The sequence below is a fragment of the Strongylocentrotus purpuratus genome, unplaced genomic scaffold (assembly GCF_000002235.5).
Source record: "Strongylocentrotus purpuratus isolate Spur 01 unplaced genomic scaffold, Spur_5.0 spur5_scaffold_16, whole genome shotgun sequence".
Taxonomy (NCBI): Eukaryota; Metazoa; Echinodermata; class Echinoidea; order Camarodonta; family Strongylocentrotidae; genus Strongylocentrotus; species Strongylocentrotus purpuratus.
The window spans coordinates 1,799,189-1,821,831 of record NW_022145601.1 but is presented as its reverse complement, the minus strand read 5'-3'; the positions used below and the strand labels follow the sequence as shown (position 1 = coordinate 1,821,831).

General features: G+C 36.9%; 1 protein-coding gene across 1 annotated transcript in view; it reads left to right on the top strand.

Moving 5' to 3' along the window:
- The window catches only part of LOC105442324 (E3 ubiquitin-protein ligase MIB2-like), a 29,838-nt gene continuing 7,195 nt past the window's right edge, over positions 1–22,643 (top strand). Inside the window, exons 1-14 of the mRNA XM_030986524.1 lie at positions 1–267; positions 519–696; positions 1,213–1,319; positions 2,531–2,716; positions 6,051–6,163; positions 6,723–6,836; positions 11,860–11,967; positions 13,166–13,337; positions 14,259–14,360; positions 15,811–15,986; positions 16,605–16,756; positions 17,840–17,996; positions 18,716–18,870; positions 21,764–21,893. Coding sequence (XP_030842384.1) covers positions 33–267; positions 519–696; positions 1,213–1,319; positions 2,531–2,716; positions 6,051–6,163; positions 6,723–6,836; positions 11,860–11,967; positions 13,166–13,337; positions 14,259–14,360; positions 15,811–15,986; positions 16,605–16,756; positions 17,840–17,996; positions 18,716–18,870; positions 21,764–21,893 — 2,085 coding nt within the window. The 5' untranslated portion in view covers positions 1–32. The remainder of the gene's footprint in view (positions 268–518; positions 697–1,212; positions 1,320–2,530; positions 2,717–6,050; positions 6,164–6,722; positions 6,837–11,859; positions 11,968–13,165; positions 13,338–14,258; positions 14,361–15,810; positions 15,987–16,604; positions 16,757–17,839; positions 17,997–18,715; positions 18,871–21,763; positions 21,894–22,643) is intronic.

Here is a 22,643-nt window from a genome sequence, read left to right as displayed (position 1 = left end):
CAAATAAATCAGATCAGAGCATCTAAATCCGGATGGCAACCGTGGAGGTCGGACAGCGAGTTGTCCGGAGCGCCACCTGGACATCGGGAGATCAAGATGGCGGTGAGGGTCATCTTGGGACAGTGGTCAAGCTAAAAGATCAAGACCCTCAGGATCCTATTCCTATAGGCTGGGCCAAGATCAGATGGGATAATGGTAATGTTAACAACTATCAGGTCGGGTCCAGTGGTTCATATGATCTTGCGCTCTTCGACAGTGCCCCCGCAGGTAATTATTCCCTTACTAATACTTGTAAAAAAAAAATCTTTAGTTTATGTTAAAATAAAAAATTAAAACTATTATTTGAATCAACAGATTTAATGAAATGGTCAATAATATTGTTTATGTATTTTACCGTGACAAAAGCCTTCTAAGTTCAAGTATCTTAATAGGGGATTATTTTTCAATTCATATTGACAGCTACACCAATACTGTTAAACAATTTCTTAATTTTCCACCTTCCTCAATTCTTTTTCCAGGTGTGATTCATGTTGGTATAGTTTGTGATAGCTGTTCAGTGAATCCTATAGCTGGCATACGCTGGAAATGCAGTGATCAAAGCTGCCCTGATTATGACCTTTGTACTCCATGCTACATGAATGATAAACACGACTTGACTCATACATTCACTCGCTTCACCAGCCGGAAAGAAACAGGGTATGTACAGAAAAAGTATTTTTTTAACTATGAGTTTTGCTTTTGTTTATTTTACATTAAAATGCAAAATATTTTGCGCATATGAATATATTTTTTATATGAAAGTGGGGTAGAGAACTGTAAAACTTAATGTTGTTCAGGATGTATTCAAGTAGTGGGGTTCCAAAATGAAAGATAGATAGATAGGCTCCCTCTCACCCCAGGGTGCATGAGATGAGTTCATGCTATTCGGGTCATATTGTCATAATTCATGTGAAGTCGATTGCCAAAGTTTTCTGTTTTTTTTAAAAGCCTTACTATATAAAGGACATTGTTAGTCATAAAGAAAAATCACTTATAACAATATCCTTACTAACCTCGTTTAACCCTCTGCAGGCAAACCTTTGACTCATGAAATTTGAGTTGCCTCAAAATGTATTTACCTCTTTTGATGTATTTGATCTCCACACAATTTGAAATAGCTTCATACATTTCTCTTAAAAATTAAAAAAAAGAGAGATTTGTTTGTTTCTTCAGGACACCAGTAACACCTCGATTTAGAGAAGCGAAGACAGTTTCCAGAGGGCTGTGTCCAGGAGCAGAGGTCTGTAGAGGGAAGGATTGGCAAGGAGATGATAAAGATGGTATGAAAAACATATGTCTTGCTTCTTCCTTTTAATTTCCTTTCTTTTACGATTTTGCCTATTTGCCAGTGCAATACCTGTAAGTTTTTGATTTTAGTAACTTGTTTAACCCTAATAAGGCCGGGGGTCATAATACCCCCTCATGTCTCCTGCACATTTTGATACCAAATTTGTTATGGTCGGACCTAAGGTTCGGGTTTTAGATGACAAAATATCATCACATGCCTATCAAAGTATCTAATCCTCACAAATGTGTGTGCGTAAGTATATTTCCCCCCAAAATGTGCATATTGTCATAAAAACATTAATAACAAATAAATAAATAAACATAAAAGAAAATAAACATTACCATCTTATTCAATATACTTCAATATATCACCATACTAATTTTCACATTAATTGGACCTTCCTAGGCCGAGATTTTAGGGTGGCCATAATGCCCCCCCCCCCGGCCATATTGAGACCTCAAATAGCCCGGCCTTTTTAGGGTTAATCATGAGCTTTAGCGTAGCAGTAAGAGAATTTAGAGATGAATGGTTTCATTTCGATAACCCTTTTAAATATAAACACTTTTGTTTCTTTTTCTCTTATCTCTGCATGGTTGCTTGTTTGCCACATGTGCCATTTTGCACAAAACGGTAAACACCAATTGATGTAAGGATTGCATTGTGTAATGTCTTTCCAAAATTAACCATTTCCAATCTTAATTAAATCCATGATAACTCTAATTGTAACCTTGTAAAACAGTTTTTAATCTCAAAGCCTTTGGTATATTTATCCCATGAAAAAAATCAATGTGGCACAAGGGTGGGGGGGGGGGGTGGTATTTGTGTGGTTTATCAAACTTGTAGATTTCTACTCTGACCCAGTACAGAATGCAGTGAGGCGAATTCATGCAATTTTTTATGTAAAATTACCATTTCTTTATCATTTATCTAAATTTGTGGTAGGTACTATGAGCGTTCCAACAAAATGAAATATGAAGTATACATATCCCTACAGACATGCCCCTGATATATATATATATATAAATCAATATTATTTTGAAGATATGGCTTACATTCACTAAGAAAATGGGCTTGTTCCTGATACTACAGGTATGTCTGCGGATAATTATAGAGTAATTGTTTAATTATGATTGATTTTGTTTAGCTTTTGTAAATATTTTGTCTAAAAAAAGGGAATGATTTATTATTATCTCGATGATTCAGGCGACAGTGGGACTATGGTTGAGATATGTCCCTTCTCTGAAAGGCCAAGGTCAGGTGTCACTGTTTGCTGGACTCAGTCTAAACTGGTCACTACTCATAGAGTTGGATTTGATGGAAAAATGGATCTGAAATGCACCACAGCAGGAACAGGGATAGGTTACTACGCTACACATCTCCCAGTTTTAGGTATCGTATCACTCAGTTTGTCCTTTTCTTCCACAATATTGGCTGCTCTATATCTTTTTTTCTCCATTCAATTTTTAATTTTGGACTGTTACACTCGTTTCTGCTCTACCTGTTGTCTGCTTTCCATCACTCTTATCTTCATGACAATCTTTATCACTGTAACAAGTATTGGTATCAGTAGATGTCATAGTCAATAGAATCATGTAGAAGTATGAGAAAACCAATTGTCCAAAATAAGTGGATGGCTATTACATTTGGTGCATTATGCTTTTTAAAGAAATGAAATGATGTTGAATTTTTTATCATTAGAAATACACATCATGCAAAAGTTATTAATCTCATTTTCAGTATGGTACAGTAGTAATGATGGAAGGATCATGAATGGATCAAGCAGGAACAATTTGTAATAGCTAGACAAAATGGCATTTGTTCAACTGCCTTATTTTCTTTCCTAAAACAATACGGCATGTGCCTAACCAATCGCTAATCATGCTACTCACTCACTAATGCCTGATCCTTCCATGATGGTTCTTGTGTCATATAAAAGAAATATGGGTTCTTCAATAGTGTGTCTGTTTATTATTATTATTTTACACAATTTAGTTTCTGACACTGCCACTTCAGGCCGTCTGAAATTATTCATGCATGGTTTCTTGATCATGATTTTGGTGTCATGTGAATTAAGAGAAAATAAACGTTTCCATCATAGGGTACAGCCCAATAAACAAAATCACGTGAAAATCACGTCAATATCAAGGTATCGACTTGAGGAGAGTTACGTTCTTCAAACACCGGATATGTACGTAAATGTGTTAATACGTTTATTGCACTAGGTCACTTAAAACACACGTACACTAAATCACGCAATTGTCACTGCAATATCACCATTATAATAACGTGATTATCCCTACCTTGGCGACCATGGTTTGTAAACCTAATACTCCCGTGTTTTTTTGGTTATGAAATTACATCTTCATCAACGAAATTATCGCGTCACAGAAACACGTGAAGCGTTAGTGATAGTTTTAGTCAAAATATCTGCGTGAATTTCACGTGAATATTACGTCGAAGAGGAAATATGTTACTGTAACCCGCGTTCAACCCAATAATTACGCAAATGTTACACAATAAATAAACCAAAATAATGACGTTCTCATCCCGTTTCTGAACATCGTGTTTTGGATCTTCCATAATTACGTCCAGGCGCGCCGGAAGCAGTTCGGGATTAGAGGGGGGTGGGGGGGGGGGGGGGGGGTTGGTAGCAAACATCCCAGAGGAGAAAGCTAGTAACCCCGGAAATTGAAATGGGCTAAATGATCCAGTTGATCCAGACCAGTTAGAATTCAACTGGTCTAGCTGAGCCATTAGAACCATTTGGTAAAACTTTCAACCAGTTGAACGACAACAACACTTCAATACTGGTACGTCTGTATTTCCAATGTAGAGGCATTGGTAATAAGTAGACTTACATAATTTAATTAATCGAAATTTGTTGGTACTTGTATTTTATTGAAATTATTTTGGTTCTAGTTAATGTTTTCCTTATTCATGTTTAATTGAATGTAATTTATACGAAGTAGCAAAATGTCCTAATAACTGGTAATTTATATTTGTAGTATTTTCGAAATGAATTGCATATAACTAAATCATCAGTAATTAAGAAATATGCTGTAAATTCAGATAAACTGTTTAAAAAACATAGATCTGCACGCACCCCATATTCAATATGCAAATTAATTTGTGTCAGCTGGTTCAACTGGAAACAACTATGCACACAGACCGGTTATCAACTGGTGCAATGAAAAGATGCCAACAGTCAGTTATCAACTGGTGAAAATAGATATATGCCAACAGACACGGGATTATCACCACGGAACTTAAATGGTAACTGTAAAACCATCAAGACACCCAAGAATAACTCATTTTTCACACCTGGAAATCACGGAATACCCAGCTTAGATTAATAATCCGTTTGAGTCACGAGATCATCACCGCGGAACTGCTGGCAACTTTGACTACCATTTACATAGGTGTTTTAAGACACCTAATAATTACTAATTTTTCACACCTAAATATCACGGATTCACAGCTTAGATTAGTAATCAGTTTTAGCTACGTGATCATAACCAAGAAAGTTATGGTAACTTTGAAACCATTTCAAGAGGTGTGTAAGACACCTCAGAATTACTAATTTAATATAACCAGAGATTCACGGACAGAACAATAAGACGATTAGCCGGTGTAAGTAACGTGATATTACCATCAACCTTGGATAACCTGTGAAACCAATCGATTAAGGTGCTTACAAGACCAAATAATTACTTATTTATCACCACCATCGGTTAACGGACAAAAAACTCGTTGCTTGGTCAAGTGGTTATTTGGTCATAAACACGTAATTTACAGAGGTAAGTGGAATCACGTTACTCCAGTCGCGTGATAAATTGGTGGTTTTTAGGTTAGATGAAAACGTGAACAGGAGTACCTTTTTTGTTTAAATGAAAGCACGTGTCGATAACGTTTAAATTTAGTTCAAAAGGCACCATACTTTAAAATCACTTAAAATACACTCCCAAAAGAGGTTACTTTTTAGTGTTTTGTTTATTGGGAGTAATCAAGAAATAATTTGAAATTGACGAGTTGTTTATTTGTAAACCTGAGTTTTTCTTTTTTCAGGGACACCCTGTGTTACAAATGATTGTTATCTTTCTTTCGGAAAAAACAACTTTGTATTTGCAAATCTGTCTATTATTTTTGTTGGCAAAAGTAATAATAATAATAATAGTGGGTTCTTGTATAGCGCTTGTGTCAGTCAGATTTGACCCTCCTTGCGCTCCCGACTCATTCCAATGTCGGGATATCTTTTTCCAATATCTATTAAGGTTCTTCACCTAGGACCATTTATTATCATGCACACAACAACATATATGTATGTTTTTCGTTTAATCTAATTTTGAATGGGATTTCAGTTTGCGACATTTTGTTATGCCTGTTTACTATAACTCTATTCCTGAATAGGCTAAAATGAATTATATACTCTTGAATTCTATTGCGATTAGTAACTTTATCTTCATCTGTACTAAATTTCAAATTTTATATGAATAAGTATTGTATGATGTTCTCACTACCATGAATATTGCGTTTTTTTAAAGTGACATTAGTTTTTTGTATTTATTATGATGTACTTAACTTTATTTGATTAAATGGTAAAACAGATCAAATCGACCTCGAGCTGCATGTCATGCTCTTTTGACAAAGCTATTCAACTTAAAAATTCAATTTATTTCTAATGTCCAACCTCTTAACTGCATTGATTTTGTTGTTTTGATAACAGGTAAAGAGGTTGGTTTGAAGGTTGGCGATCTGGTAGCTATTACTCTGGACAGGGAAACATTGCAGATTATGCAACAGATGGATGGGCGAGAGTGGTTACCAGAAATGGGAAATGTGAGTAACGTAATACAAATACAAATGATTAGATAAACAAGCAAACAGATAAACAATATTTGTATGCAACCAAAGATAAGCAGCCAAATAGATATGTAAATGCTTACAAATTTTAACATATAAATTCAAGTAAAGGAATGTCAGCAAAATACTAACAAATAACAACAACCAAAGAAATGGATGCAAAGATAAGTATAAACAGAAAATAAGCAAACATATGTGTAAAAATCTAATATAAACTATCTATTTTCAGTAGAACACGTCATTTGTGTAAGAAAGAAGCTTTGAATAACATTAGTTAAGTCAGCTGTAAATGTCTGTATGTGATACAAAAGACAATAAACAAAAACAAATACGAATAGCTTTTCGAAGTACATGTAAAGTACCCCCTTAAAATATCTGAATACATAAATGGATTTATGTGTATTATATGGGTATATAATGTAACATATAAAGTAGAACAGGGTTGTTGTTTTAAAATGAAATATTTAATGATCATAGTCAATTTGAATACCTTCTAATTCCATTGATTTTCTTTTCACACTCTTTACCCTTCCAGCTGTATGGGAAGGTTGCCAAGGTTACTGGTATCAACTTAAACGGGAACGCAGAGGTCAATTACCCTGGGAAAAAAGAACAACCTTTCACCTTCAATCCAGATGTACTGAACAAGGTATTCAATTCAATTCAATTCAATTTTATTTCGTCCAATAATGACATGGAAATACATTGTGGGATTTTAAATTAAAACATTAAAATTTACATTTACATTAAAATCATGTATAAAAAGACATCAAAAGCATGACATTGAAATAGGAAATAATTACATTAAAAATCGATGAGAAATCGGAAAAACATAACATGACATCAACACAATGCACAAATATACTTAGTAAAAAGGCCCCAAGATTTCAACATAACGTTAGTACACAATACCCCAAACCCTGCAGCCCCCCCCCCCCCTTACAAAAAAAATGTTCAATGGTATACCAATGATATACTTTTCGGAAGTACCACTGAAAATACCATACAGATACCATTCACAAACACCATTTAAATACCATTCGGATACCATTGAGATTACGCTCTCTACGCTTGAATGAAATACCATTCAACCTAATAATAATTTTTTGGACGCTCATTTGCATAATCACCAATGGTAGATGAATGGTACTATTTACACTATTGAAGTTTGAATATGAAATATGCAAACTAATCTACCATTCACCATTGGCATTGTAGGCCAATGGTGAATGGTAGGCCAATGGAGAATGGTGAATGGTAGGCCAATGGTGGATGGTGAATGGAAGGCCAATGGTGGATGGTGAATGGAAGGCCAATGGTGGATGGTGAATGGTAGGCCAATGGTGGATGGTGAATGGAAGGCCAATCTACCATTCACCATTGGCCTACCATTCACTATCCACCATTGGCCTACCATTCAACATCCACCATTGGCCTACCATCCACCATTGGCCTACCATGCTAATGGTGAATGGTAGATTAATGTTACAAAATTTGCATATTTCATATTCAAATTTTAATGGTGTAAATAGTACCATTCATCTACAATGTACCATTGGTGATTATGCAAATAAGCGTCCAAGTTGAATGGTATTTTACTGGTAGATGAATGGTGGCCAATGGTACGTTGCGAGCAAAATCTCAATGGTATCCGAATGGTATTTAAATGGTGTTTGTGAATGGTATCCGTGTGGTATTTTCAGTGGTAATTCCGAATGGTATTTAAATGGTGTTTGTGAACTCCAAATTGAAGAAAAAACTAAAGATCCATCATTGTTCCTGAGGACTAGGGTATTATTCCTTGCAGTTTGTCAGCTTTGAAACGTTGATCATGAAGAAAAATTCGCAAAAAAAAAAGCGAAATCACAGAGCAAATTGTAGTCCAAAGTATAAGGGACACCTAGTATTCTCAAAGTCACTACCAGTAAACACCATTGACCATACAATTCCACCATTGAAACACCATTCACAATACAGACTCTAGCATTGGCACACCATTGACCATACAATTTCACCATTGAAACACCATTCACCATACAGACTCTACCATTGAAACACCATTCACCATACATACTCTACCATTGAAACACCTTTCACAAATACAGAATCCACCATTGGCACACCATTGACCATACAATTCCACCATTGAAACACTATTGACCATACAGACGCCACCATTGAAACACCATTGACCATACAATTCCACCATTGAAACAACATTCACCATACAGACTCTACCATTGAAACACCATTCACCATACAGACGCCACTATTGAAACACCATTGACCATACAATTCTACCATTGAAACACCTTTCACCATACAGACTCTACCATTGAAAAACCATTCACCATCATACACCACCATTGAAACACCATTCACCATACAGAATCCACCATTGAAACACCATTCACCATACAGACTGTACCATTGAAACACCATTGACCATACAATTCCACCATTGAAACATCATTGACCATACAATTCCACCATTGAAACACCATTCACCATACAGACTCTACCATTGAAACACCATTCACCATACAGACGCCATCATTGAAACACCATTCACGATACAGACGCCACCATTGAAACACCATTGACCATACAATTCCACCATTGGCATACCATTGACCATACAATTCCACCATTGAAACACTATTGACCATACAGACGCCACCATTGAAACACCATTGACCATACAATTCCACCATTGAAACACCGTTCACCATACAGACTCTACCATTGAAACACCATTCACCATACAGACGCCATACTATTGAAACACCATTGACCATACAATTCTACCATTGAAACACCTTTCACCATACAGACTCTACCATTGAAAAACCATTCACCATCATACACCACCATTGAAACACCATTCACCATACAGACTCTACCATTGAAACACCATTGACCATACAATTCCACCAGTGAAACATCATTGACCATACAATTCCACCATTGAAACACCATTCACCATACAGACTCTACCATTGAAACACCATTCACCATACAGACGCCATCATTGAAACACTATTCACGATACAGACGCCACCATTGAAACACCATTGACCATACAATTCCACCATTGGCATACCATTGACCATACAATTCCACCATTGAAACACTATTGACCATACAGACGCCACCATTGAAACACCATTGACCATACAATTCCACCATTGAAACACCGTTCACCATACAGACTCTACCATTGAAACACCATTCACCATACAGACGCCATACTATTGAAACACCATTGACCATACAATTCCACCATTGAAACACCATTCACATACAGACTCTACCATTGAAAAACCATTCACCATCATACACCCCCATTGAAACACCATTCACCATACAGAATCCACCATTGGCACACCACTGACCATACAATTCCACTGTTGAAACACCATTCACCATACAGACGCCACCATTAAAACACCATTGACCATACAATTCCACCATTGAAACACCGTTCACCATACAGACTCTACCCTTGAAACACCATTGACCATACAATTCCACCATTGAAACATCATTGACCATACAATTCCACCATTGAAACACCATTCAACATACAGACTCGAACATTGAAACACCATTCACCATACAGACTCTACCATTGAAACACCATTCACCACACAGACGCCACCATTGAAACACTATTGACCATACAATTCCACCATTGAAACACCATTCTCCATACAGACTCTACCATTGAAAGACCATTGAAATACCATTGACCATTGATGCTACCATTCAAACACCATTCATTTACCATAAGGTTTTTTTGTAAGGGCAACCCCCCCCCCCCCACCCCAGAAACTCACCCCAAGCCGGAGAGACATAGAGAGAGAAAGGGACATAGAGACAGAGACAGTGAGAAATAACGAGAGACAAAGATAGAGAGAGAAGAAGAGGAAGATATATGAGAGAGAAAATAAAAGAGAGAGAGAGAGAGAGAGAGAGGGGGAGATGTGGAAGGGAAGGATCGAGACAGGGGCAGAGAAGGAATCCCAACACACAGTACGGGCAAACCCGAATTCAGAAATAATTACACATAGGTCATAATACATACACTGGCTATACTTAAAACGCAATGATAGATGTGTAAGCTATTCCAAGTAAAAACAGTTACATTAAATAATTTTGCTCTATTTTCTTCGTACTTACATCCTGCAGTGGGAACTCATCATTTTAATAATAATAATACGAATTCACAGGAAAGGACAGACCGACCCGGTAAAAGACATGGTATTGCACATAGTGAGGACAGGTTTCTAGTCATTCATTCATGCATGTCAAGGAGATACAAACGATCAGTTTCGCAACGTATCCAAACCGAGTGCACAGGTCCCCGCGGGGCGGCCGGACACAGGTGACTCCACCCACATGCCAAGAGCGACCGCACCCTGACAGACAGAGTGCGAATTGCACACACCAGCCGGAACCAGGCTGGGCAAGCCATAATGTTCGCTCACCATAGCAACAACAAATGTGCGCAACCCACACCCCGCCTACCGAAACGCAATCACTCCTAACAGGCGAACAGAACCACACGCATCCAGGCACCCCACACAGACCCATGCACCCAACTTGAACACATTACGAAACTGGTCCATCGAAAAGCCACGTCTCCTTGCACATAATGTTAAAAGTTACATGTTGTTGATGAATGAATATATGAATATCTAGTCTGAAGTGTACGTCACTTGCTCTTGCGACAATTGCTCTGCAGTAATTTCTTACAGTAACTGAATTCCTAACTTCAACCTTGGACCAAACACTATTGCTAACCCTAACCCTAAAATTAACTTAATACTTTGGACGACATTGATAAGAAATGCCATGGAGAAAGGAAGTAGTAAAAAACCAATGTAAAACATCGCATTAAACTTGCATTGTAGTGTAGAGGGGCCATTTTAGAGTGATATATACAAAGAAGTGAAATAGCAGGGATGATGTTAATATGTTTCTTGAATTGAGGTTCCTAAAGTTCCTGTGCGCTTGCTATACCTTTTACAAAACATTTGCAGTTAGGAATGTTCATGCTGTATACGCATACTATGTTTTTATGATTGTTCATATTGAACTTTTTTTTTCCCTTCTACATGCAATTTCACATCTGCTAGAGATTTTCTTTGTATCAAGATTTAATGTTTACTCACTGTAACTGGAGCCCGATCTCTTTCTCGTTGTCTACCGTTTGCCCCTCCCTCTGCCTCTATTGCCCTCTCTTGCTTACCCCTTCTCTCTCTCTCTCTCTTATGCACACACTCAAACACACACACACTCTCTCTCTCCCACACCCTCTCTATCTCCGACACCCTCTCTCACATAATCTCCCTTTCTTTTATGCATACACACACTCTCCCACACCCTCTCCCTCTCTGTTTTATTCACACACATACACACGCACACACATACAAACGCTCTCCCACACCCTCTCTCTGTTATGCATGTACACACACACACACACACTCCAACTCCCACACTCTCTTTCTTACACCATCTCTCTTTCTCTCTTTTTCTCACTCCCTTATTTTATCCCTTCCCCTCATTGTATCTATTTCTCTCCATTTTCACATTCTCTTCTCTCTCTCTATTATTATCATTTTCAACTATTTCTCCATTAACAAAACAAATAAAATCTATCTTTCCAGGTACCGAGGCTAGGTAAGGGGGACCGTGTGCAGATCAATAAAGACTTGACGTTTGTGATGAATCTTCAAGAAAACAGTCAAAATGGATGGGTCGATGGCATGGAAAAGGTCTGTCAAAACAAACTTCTAAATATTTTTTGAAGTTCTATATTACTTGTTAACCCTTTATGTGCCCATAGAGTACCAAATCTGGTACCATTAATTGAGCCCCACTGTGCTTGGTTTGTGCATCAACCAGAGAAGAAAACAAAATGTAAAACCTCCCCCATTTCGAAAATGTTACTTATGAAATGTATTGCAAAAAACTAAAGACTATTGCATGGAATGATTCTATTGTTACAAATTACTTCAAAAATAGTAATACATCTGATAATTGTACCAAGTTTATTATTCGACTATAGCTTTATAGGTTATGATACTGTTAATGATTATTGCATTCATAATTATATGATACTTGCACATGCATTTGCTGGAAACAAAATTATGAAATGCAATGGACTTGGTGGTAACTAAGTGGGTAAATCTTTCACAGGGATCAATAACTCTCATATCCCTGATGAAATTTAAAATCTGTCATGATCATGATTGTAATAAATCAAAGGTGATCATTCACTTTAGGCATAAATAAAAACTATTATTAAATTTTGGTTTTAATCTTGAGAAACATAAAGTCCAGTGGCTTTACATGAGAAAGTATGGTTACATCACCGGGAGCTACTGGTGATTAGAATGGTCTTACCATATTACTGAATGTCGATTTGTAGTCTTTATATGAAACTCTTTGGGACCAAGGATTACCTTTTTAAAGGGAATCCTATATCACTAGGGATCAAGAACAATATAATACATAATACAAAGAGTTGGACCAGTATAATACCTTCGTCTAAGGAGAGTATGTTTTCTTTAAGGTTTCAATGCACGGCATGTATTATAAATGATTATTATATTCCACTTTGGTTTTCTTGGAAGACAATTAGCAAAAGTTTGTATTAAATAATCCTGTATCCTTTCTGAAAACATTCAGAAAAATATTGCACGAGAGTTACTCATCAAATTGGATACTCTCTAATATTATCTGTTTTTATATTAAACGTTACATCATCTCTGTTTCAGTCTCGATACTCAAGTTTAATTTTAGTGTCTTGGAATCGAATGGACAGTGATAAACGTTACAATAGCCAGGTGTGATTAATTGGTTTGGAGAGGATGTACTCATGCGATTTTGATGTAAGAGTGTTCTTTTCAAAGATGTTTCACTCCATGCAAAATAAATGATTATCAACAAATACTCAATATCTATATTCAGTGTCTAGGAATGGAAGGGACGGTGATGAACGTTGACTCACGTTACAACAGTCGGGTACGATTGATTGGTTTGGAGAATATTTGGTCATGGCATCCCTGCTGCTTGGTCCTCGTCAAGAAGAACTCATCAGATGATGACGAGCAAGGTGCTGAATCTCTAGGCCTCAAGCTAGGTGGGTTGAAATATCAATGATTACAGAAGACCAGACCCATTTGAAAGTTTGAAAGTATATGCATTGGCATATTTAATAACCTTGATGCTACCCTTGGCAATTTTCGCTGCAGTCCCCCATGTTCGATATTAATTAGCACGAGTTACAATAATTTGTGTAAACTTCTTAAACTATTTTGTTTTATTGGCTTTAACGGTTAACGATTCGAGTCGTGCCGCGACACCAATGTCCGTTGGCAAGATATTAATCTACATTTTCCCTTCTCAGATGATGACAATAAGGGTGCTGAATCTATAGACCTCAAGCTAGGTGGGTCAGAATATCAATGATTTATGAAGACTAGAACAATTTGACAGGTTGAAAGTATGCATTGGCATATTTGATAAAACCTTCCTGCCACCCTTGTCAGAGACAATTTGCCCTTGGTAGATTCTTTTCATAAAACCTGTTATCAGTGACTTGTTACAATAAATGTTATAAACTTCTGAAACTTTGATTGGCTGTTATAAAATCTGTCATTGAATTTTGACACTTGTTGCTAATAACAAGTTTATCTAAAAGGGTCCAGGACGAATTAAAGCCTATTGTAGAGGTGTCATGGTCTCCTTTAATAAGTCGCGACACCAACGTCCATTGGCAAGATATTAAATTACTTTTTCCACTGTCCATCCTGGTGTGAATGGGTACCCGGTAAGATGTCAACGTCAATGTGGTTGGATCGGTATGTGTGCGCTTGCACAATGAAGCCTTGCCAAAATACTCCCCAGGGAGCAGAGTGTGTGCACTGTAGTGGGGTTCGCAACTGAATCCAATGACTCTGACATATATTAGTAATTACAATGTAAAGTGCTAGGAACTTTGTATTAAGTATCATACGCATGTTACTATTGTTATTATTGGTATTTTCTATCACTGATCCAGATGGAAGTGGACATACTGAAATGCTCAAGGCCTTGCTATCACGACTCAAGACAGAAGCTAACAGCTCATCCGATAGTGATTCAGATGAAGGAGGTGACAGAGGTAATGTGGGGATTAGCAACCGAATCCTATGACTGTGGTATATAACAGGGATAGTTTAATATTGTTGCAGAGGTCGCTACACAAAATAATGTTTTTTGAGATAATAAAAAACCGAGTGTCAAATTTGAAAGAATATACAATTTAAATGACAAAATCTTCTTTGTTTGATAAGAATTGGTTCAGAGACAGCTCAAACATCCATAAACATAACAATTTCTTATAATTGTGGTGCCCCACAAATAATCTTGAACAAGGCTTTGAAAAATGAGATAGCGTCTAATACGTTTTAATCCAGCCAATGCCAATATTAGCTTTTTTGTGTTGGTTATAATACACACAACCAGCCGGCCTGTGTATCGTTATTATCAATTAACCGTCACCATATTTTTTTTTAAAGTGGAGCTGAATCGGTACGGTCGTATGCAATCTAAATTCACACATTTTGGGGTCTAAAATTAACTTATTCATAGCAATTTTGGGTTCTAAAATGGCACTAGAAATGTCCTAAGTAAGAATAGGAGCAATAACCATGCACTTTGAAGGCATGCATTTACGGTCTTAAACAAGAACTCAACTATGCCTTTAATAACCATACATATGTTATCATTTTTATGCCTCCGTTACGAAGTAGACGGAGGCATTATGTTTTCGGGTTGTCCGTCCGTACGTACGTACGTCTGTACGTACGTACGTCCCGTTCTCGTGATCGCGTTATCTGAAGAACCGATTAATGGATTCCTGCCAAACTTTGGTCATGTATGTATCTTGCAGAGCTGGTGAACTGATTAGATTTTGGGGTCACAAGGTCAAAGGTCAAAGGTCACAGGGCTCATTATGTATGCAAAAACAGCTTGTGATCGCGTTATCTCAAGAACCGATTGATGGATTCCTGCCAAACTTAGGTCATGTATGTTACTTGCAGAGCCGATGAACTGATAAGATTTTGGGGTCACGAGGTCAAAGGTCACAGCGCACATTATGTATGCAAAAATAGCTTGTGATCGTATTATCATTAGAACAGATTGATGGATTCCTGCCAAACTTAGGTCATGTATGTTACTTGCAGAGCCAATGAACTGAGTAGATTCTTGGTTCATAAGATCAAAGGTCATGGGCTCATTATTTATGCAAAAATAGCTTGTGAATGCATTCTCATTAGAACTGACAGATGGATTACTATTTAACTCAGGACATCTTGCAGAACCAATGAACTGAGTAGATTTTAGGGTCATGAGGTCAAAGATGAGGTCAAAGGGTCATATATGTATATGAGAAATTGCTTGTAATCCCGATATTCTGAGAACCTGTTAATGGATTACAATTGAACTTGAATTTGAAAAATTTCTTCCGTTTCAGTTTGTAAAATTGCTCTATGACGGAGGCATCATTTTCGACTGCGCGCAGTCAAATTCCATCTAGTTATTATTGGTATCTTCTATCACTGATCCAGATGGAAGTGGACAAACTAAAATGCTCAAAGCCTTGCTATCACTACTCAAGACAAAGGCTGGCAGCTCATCCGATAGTGATTCAGGCGAAGGAGATGAAGAATCTCAACTGATCAAGGCTGCTAAGAGGGGCAAAGTTGAACGTGTTGTGGAGATTCTTTCCACATCACCAGAAAAGGTAATCTTGTTTTAATTCAAACTGTAAATCCAAAAACTCTCGAAAGTCAAGACATTGGACTTTTATGAGAATACTGAGAAAAGAAATGTGACAAAGAAATTGTATGAAAGGTAAATATTATCTGTTCTGGTCTATTTTTAATAGTCATTAAACTGTTTGAAGCTTCCCCACTCACGTCTGACATTGTCATAATACTCATGTACTTGACAGTTTTTTTTCTTCCAAAATGTCTTTCACTACGGAGTTGAACTTTTACTTGTAAATTATAGTTTTCAGTATAAGTTATATTATTGAAACTTTAATACATAGTTCTAAGCTGCTTCATGGATAGGGAATGTAACTTTTTGCACATCACATCCTTCTAAGGCAAGTATCGCGGTATATGGGTGAAGACTCATGACTATCACACATATATTAAATGTCTCAGTTTGATCCTTGCTCAATGCTTGCATCCTTGGACATAGTTATATGCCCAAATGTGTCCCTCTCAAGCCAAATGAATTAAATGGGTAATGCTTGGGTGATGATAATTGCAGGTTCCTCAAGAAGAGCAATATTGATATTAATGAGGCTACCTTAGGTAAAGGTTTCTGTATTATCATGATTATGATATTACAGGCAAATGTGAAAGTTGGTGGGAAGACTGCTCTACACAAAGCAGCTGCCCAGGGTCATCTTGAAGTAGTCCAGGCACTTCTGGAGTCAGGGGCTGAGATAGATATCACCACTGATGATGGCGGGAACACTCCACTTATTTACTCTGTCGAAGGGTAGGTCAAGAAAATAAACGCTGAATGGTTTTTCACATTTAGATAAATGGAAAATGTGGGCAAGTAAGGTCTTATGCATATTCAACAAGCTTCTCATGGTAAAATAACGCTGCAGTTTTGCCCAGTCATATCTGAACGAGACCTTAGGGTTAGGGTTGTGTTTGGGTTTTAGGTAAGGCTTAGGTTAGATGTTTTCCCCAATGCAGAGACATGACATCAATGTGATATTTCAGACAAAAATACATTTGATAAGTCATTTTAATTTCGAGGGTTAATTTCCTAGGGTTATTAATTTTGTTAGTGTAAGAAGCTACTGCACAGAGAGTGGAGTATGTGTCTTATAATTTTGAGAGATACATGTAGGATGTGATATACAATGTACAGCTAAATCTGTGTAGAGGTTTCATGGTCTATAGTGGGTACGCCTAGTAGATCACATGGTTCTATAGTCCTGCTGCAGCAGGGGAATGTCCTTTGGTAAGATATTAATCTACCTTTTCTAGTCTCTGCACCCATTACATGTGTTGTAAATCTTTTACCCGGTAGGAAGATTTTCCTTGAATTGCAGATTTCCAGCACTAAGAAACATTGATATTAGGCACCATATAAATGTTAGTTTTTGTCTTCTTTTTCTTGTTTGTTTTCTTCTTTCTCTTTGTCTTATCATTATTGCAGATCCCCCTGTATGCAAAAAGTCGGCTTTGTAGACACCAATTATCATTAATGCTTTTTGAAATAGTATCATTTTACAGGAATATTTTTACATTATGATTTTAAATTGCTAATATCATAAATAGGACCACTAGCACACAGAGCATAACAAATTCAGATAATTGTTTTGTCCCCTTTGAAATAAAAACAAAAAAGTTGCATAGATGTACTGGGACATTGTGGTGTGCGACTCCTTGGAAAGCTATTTTGCAGAGTTGAAACACATATCATGACAAATGATATAGGCTCTGTTTTAGTGGTGTTCATTTATGAATTTCAAGGATTTTTTGATATTTTGTAGTATATGCGGACTGTCTAGTAAAAGGTGTACACAGTAGGCAAATGTGTTTTTTATTCTTAAACCTACCATAGGGATGAACCAGCTATCACAAAGTATTTGATTGGTAAAGGAGCGGATATAAACAGAGGTAATGACAACGGACGGAGAGCGATCCATCAAGCAGCTTACAAAGGGCTTGTTGACTGTGCAAGGGTCTTGATTAATCATGGATGTGACGTTAATGTACAGGTATGTATGAACTTGTCCATCATTATTATTGATGTGAGAGTGACCATATTATGGGGGCTTTAGTCCACGAGATAGACAACAGACAGTACAGCCAGCCCATGATACCGACAGCCCACAATACTGTTAATGTCTTGACTAGTGAACCTTCTAAAAGATTTCTTAAGACCCTGTGGTTCTTATTTGTCTGTGAGGTAATTGGTTGGGGCGGGAATTCTCCTAGAAAAGCATTTGTTGAAGGTATAATTGTCATGGAAATCATTTTCCTCTGGGGTAGTATTGGTATATTAAGATAGCTGAAGTTGTTTAATTTACAGAGTAAAAATTGCATTGCATAAATTTGCATAAATTATGATGACACATACAAACATAATTAATTATTGAAAACTGCATGAACAAGTTTAATGAACATTTACATGCGATTAACAAGCTTCATTGTTGACCCTGGAAATTTGAAAATCGCGCCGACAGATATTTCGCTCAGTGGGGGATGGGAGGGGGGGGGGGTGGTGGGAGTAAGCACTCCCTTTTTTCCTCAACACCCCCCCCCCCTCCCTTGCACAAAAAAAAAATATAATTTTTTTTATCCAGGGGGGGGGGGGGCAATACATGTTACCTTTTTTTCACCTGTTTTTGGCCGAGGGGAGAGGAGCCCATCGGCCCCTGTCTCCGTGGATCCGCCCCCGATTAATGCTACATAACTTCAATTAATTTGATATAAGGATACAGAGAAAGATACTCCCCTCCATGATGCCATAATGAAGAGCAGGTTAGATGTCATTGAACTATTGGTGAAAGTTCCAGACCTCGATGTTACTATTCCTGACGAGAGAGGGTTTACAGCTCTACAGTTTGCAGCTTTAAAAGACAAACCAGAGTAAGTGCTCACTTCATATTGACCTTGAATTTGTAGGCATGACCATTAGAAATTTCATGGAAAAAGGGGTATTTTTCAAGGGTGAAAGAATATAGTCAAGTCAAAAAATGTCAAGAAAAGGCGGTCATATTTTCACAATGTTCGCAAGCATATGAATACGTTTGTACCTGTTGTCATAAAAAATCAGGTACTTCTTGTAAATTTGTACTTGATAAGCACACAAATAGGGCTATATTTAAAGGCCGTTACTAACCCTTTTTATGCAAAAAAGTGTCATATATCTGGAAAAAGTTCTATAATGTATGAAAAATAAAAGGCCATTTTTAAAATTCTGCTAGTGATCATGGGTTTTACCTTCCGATATGATATGACACCATCGGTAAGTATCCCTTATGCTTGTTCCGTTTGAAGCATCAATTCCATTGTGACAGCTAAGCATAGGCAGGCATAATTTCATCTTCTTGAATGAGCCAGCTGATGTGACTTAGATAAGGTTTTGATTGGTCCTGAGCTTTCTTAACTCTCATGAACAATTGTCCTGGATTTACTTTGACAAAGAGATCGTTTTATGATTCTATCCTAGGTTGTGTTTAGGGTGTTAGATGAAGTATCTTAGATCTTTCAGGTTGGGATACATGCATAAATTCAGTTATTACTATAAATTGACTGCTGAATAATTGTTGCCTAAGCATGTGTTGTACAATAGGCATTATTCTCTTTGATAAGTTATCTGGATTAACATACAAGTGGCCTGGGAAGGGTGTGGTCACTCATCCCTTATAGAAACTTAAGCTTGCGGCAATCTTAATAAGCTTGCATTTCAAATTTATGCTTGCAAAACTTGCTCGAAATCTGATGACAAAGTTGTTTCAAGCTTGCAGGCATAGAGAGATATGCCTGCAAGCTTGCAGACTAAGAAGTCATGTCCTGCAATCTAAAGCCCTAGCAATCATGCAAGCTTGAAGAGGCACAAACTAAAGCTCTTGCAAGCTTGCAGAGGCGCAAACTAAGTCTCCGGCAAGCTTGCATTAAAAGAGAATTATGCTCTGCAAGCTTGCAGGCCAATATTTTATACAACCATATAAACATAATACAGTTAAATCAAATGAGTGACACCAATTGTGCAGTGTTCAGTTTCTTACATTACAGTCTTTTTAAACAAAATGCTATAACTTCTTTAAATAATAATAAAGTGAATACACAAAATTAAATGTTGCAAATATTTAACAAATATTTTCAAACTGTTTGCTAGTTGCATAATCTCGTTTTCACAGTACAGTGTACTTAAGTGTATTTAACATGCAATGGACAAAACCCATCTATGACCGAATTATCATTTAATGTTTATTATAAGTTTATATGTATGCATAATTTTATTGGTCAATAATTACCTCAAAATATTTGATTGTTTTATGGTCTTATTTATATATAATAATGATAATACAGATCTCGTTATAGCGCATAATATTTTTGAAAAAGGCTGTCAACATGCTTATTTAGAGGTAAAACATTAAAAAAGCTGGAGGAAAATATATAAACAAGTTTCCCCGCTTCTCTTTTCTGATTGGCTGAAAAGCTCCCTAATTTGCATTTTTGGAACCATGCAAGCTTGCCGCATGGATGCCAGTTACATAACTTCTATAACAAACTCTTAGATTGTTACCAACAATGAAATGTTGCAAATATTTAACAAACATTTTCAAACTGTTGTTCAAGTATTTGCATAATCTCATTTGCACATTACAGTGTACTTTTGTGTATGTCGATGCTATGGACAAACCCCATCGATGACCAAATTATTGTCGCTGTAAAAATACTGCTCAAACAGTTTACACTAATAATACACAGCAGTGAGGGCATTTGTAACAGGGCGTTGTGGCGTGCGCCTGTAATCCAGCTAAAAATGGAAGCTACGTAAAAATGATTCAGCCGAGAGCGCAAGTTTGAAACTGAGTCAAGTCTTTCGGATGGTGGCGTTAAAGGTCGGTCCCCGGACGTAAATAATCATATCTAATTAATAGACGTCTGTAACTACCGAATTACACACAGATTAGTAAAAATTACCCACACAAGGTACCTTTGGAACAGTCTAATACGCCCGAGGCAATAGCCGAGTGTGTTTGGACTGTTTTGAAGGTACCGAGTGTTGGTAATCATTTAGTATTGCCCGAACAAGTCAAAATGATGTGTAAAATAATAAACTAAAAACCTCGATTCTATGCTAATGAGGTCTAAAGTAGGGAACCAATAATAACACAGATTAAGATCTGTATTATTATTATTATTATACATTATATCTTTGAAAAAGGCTCTCAACATGCTTTAATATAAAACAAAACAAGGTGAAACTTAAAAAGAAGCTGCAGGAAAATACAAATACGCTTGCGAGCTCGCGTAAGCTTGCACACTTCTCTTTTCTGATTGGCTGAAAAGCTGCCTCATTTTCATTTTTGAACCATGCAAGGTTGCCAGTTACAAGATAGATAGATAGATAAATGGTATTTTATTGCATCTTTCATGAATGGCAGTTTTACAACAGAATTACAAATGAATTAAACGAATTGGATATATACATTGTTAAAAAGAACATACTTAACATTTAGTTAAAATTTATTTAAACGTGTCATGTTACTACTGCCTAAATACCATAAACAATTAAAACACAGTTAATGAACATAGCTTGCACATTTTTTGATCTGCAAATATATTTCCTATGTCCAGATTGGCTGACAGATAATGTGGAACCGTGCAAGCTGGTATAGTAACAAGCTTGCACCAATTTCCTTAGGGATGTACATGTATAGCAAGGATCCCAGAATTCATTGAATTCATAATTATGAAAATTTCCTGTCTGATCTTAAATGTTTCCATTTTCTTTTATTATGCATTTTAGAGCTGCTGAGTTAATCGCGAGAAGTTGCCCTCAATCTATTGTTGTTGCAAAGGATGATGGCTTCAACATACTGCATATCTGTGCAGTCAATAACCATGTAGAAGTCATGAAGGCTGTTATGGCTATGAAGGTAATTTCAGTTTTCTTGGTCTTGTTCTCGAACCCTCTGGTCTTGATCTTGGTCTCGAACCCTCTGGTCTTGATCTTGGTCTCGACTCTCGAACCCTCTGATCTTGGATTTCCGGTAGAGACCAGCACGATCGAGACCAGCAACTAAAATAATAATTTTAAATCTATATGAAATTTAATCTTTGGTCGCACATGTACGAAGTTAACAACAGCCGGCCGCGAGAGATATGCACCCCACTCCACTGATCTCTACTTGCGCCAAAGTGATGCCTTAAGTATGTATTATGTTGGGATTAGCGGAGTGAGAGAATGAATTGAATGTATCAAATGAGATGCATTGGATATGCTTTTTGCAGAAGCAAAGTCACACTCACACACACACACGCACAAATGTTTGTTGATATTTGATATTCGATATCTGATATGTGTTGCATGATAAATTCTGTTAGGGATGTTATTTGGATTTGCAAAGACCGAATTAATACCTAAATCCCAATTATTTCTTTCAAACATCACATAGGCAACTTTGGCGCAAGTCGATGTTTGCACTCCCGCAAACAAAGCCTCCAGTTTATCCAAGCATGAACACATACCACACAAAATGATATTAAATGATTCAGGATAAAATACTCTTTCATAAGATGTATAATCATTTACTGTTTATAGATGATTTTTTTTTAATAATTAGCAATTTTCTAGGTGTAATTTTTTTTGGACTCACACTGTATAGCTATAGATGTGCTGAATGCAC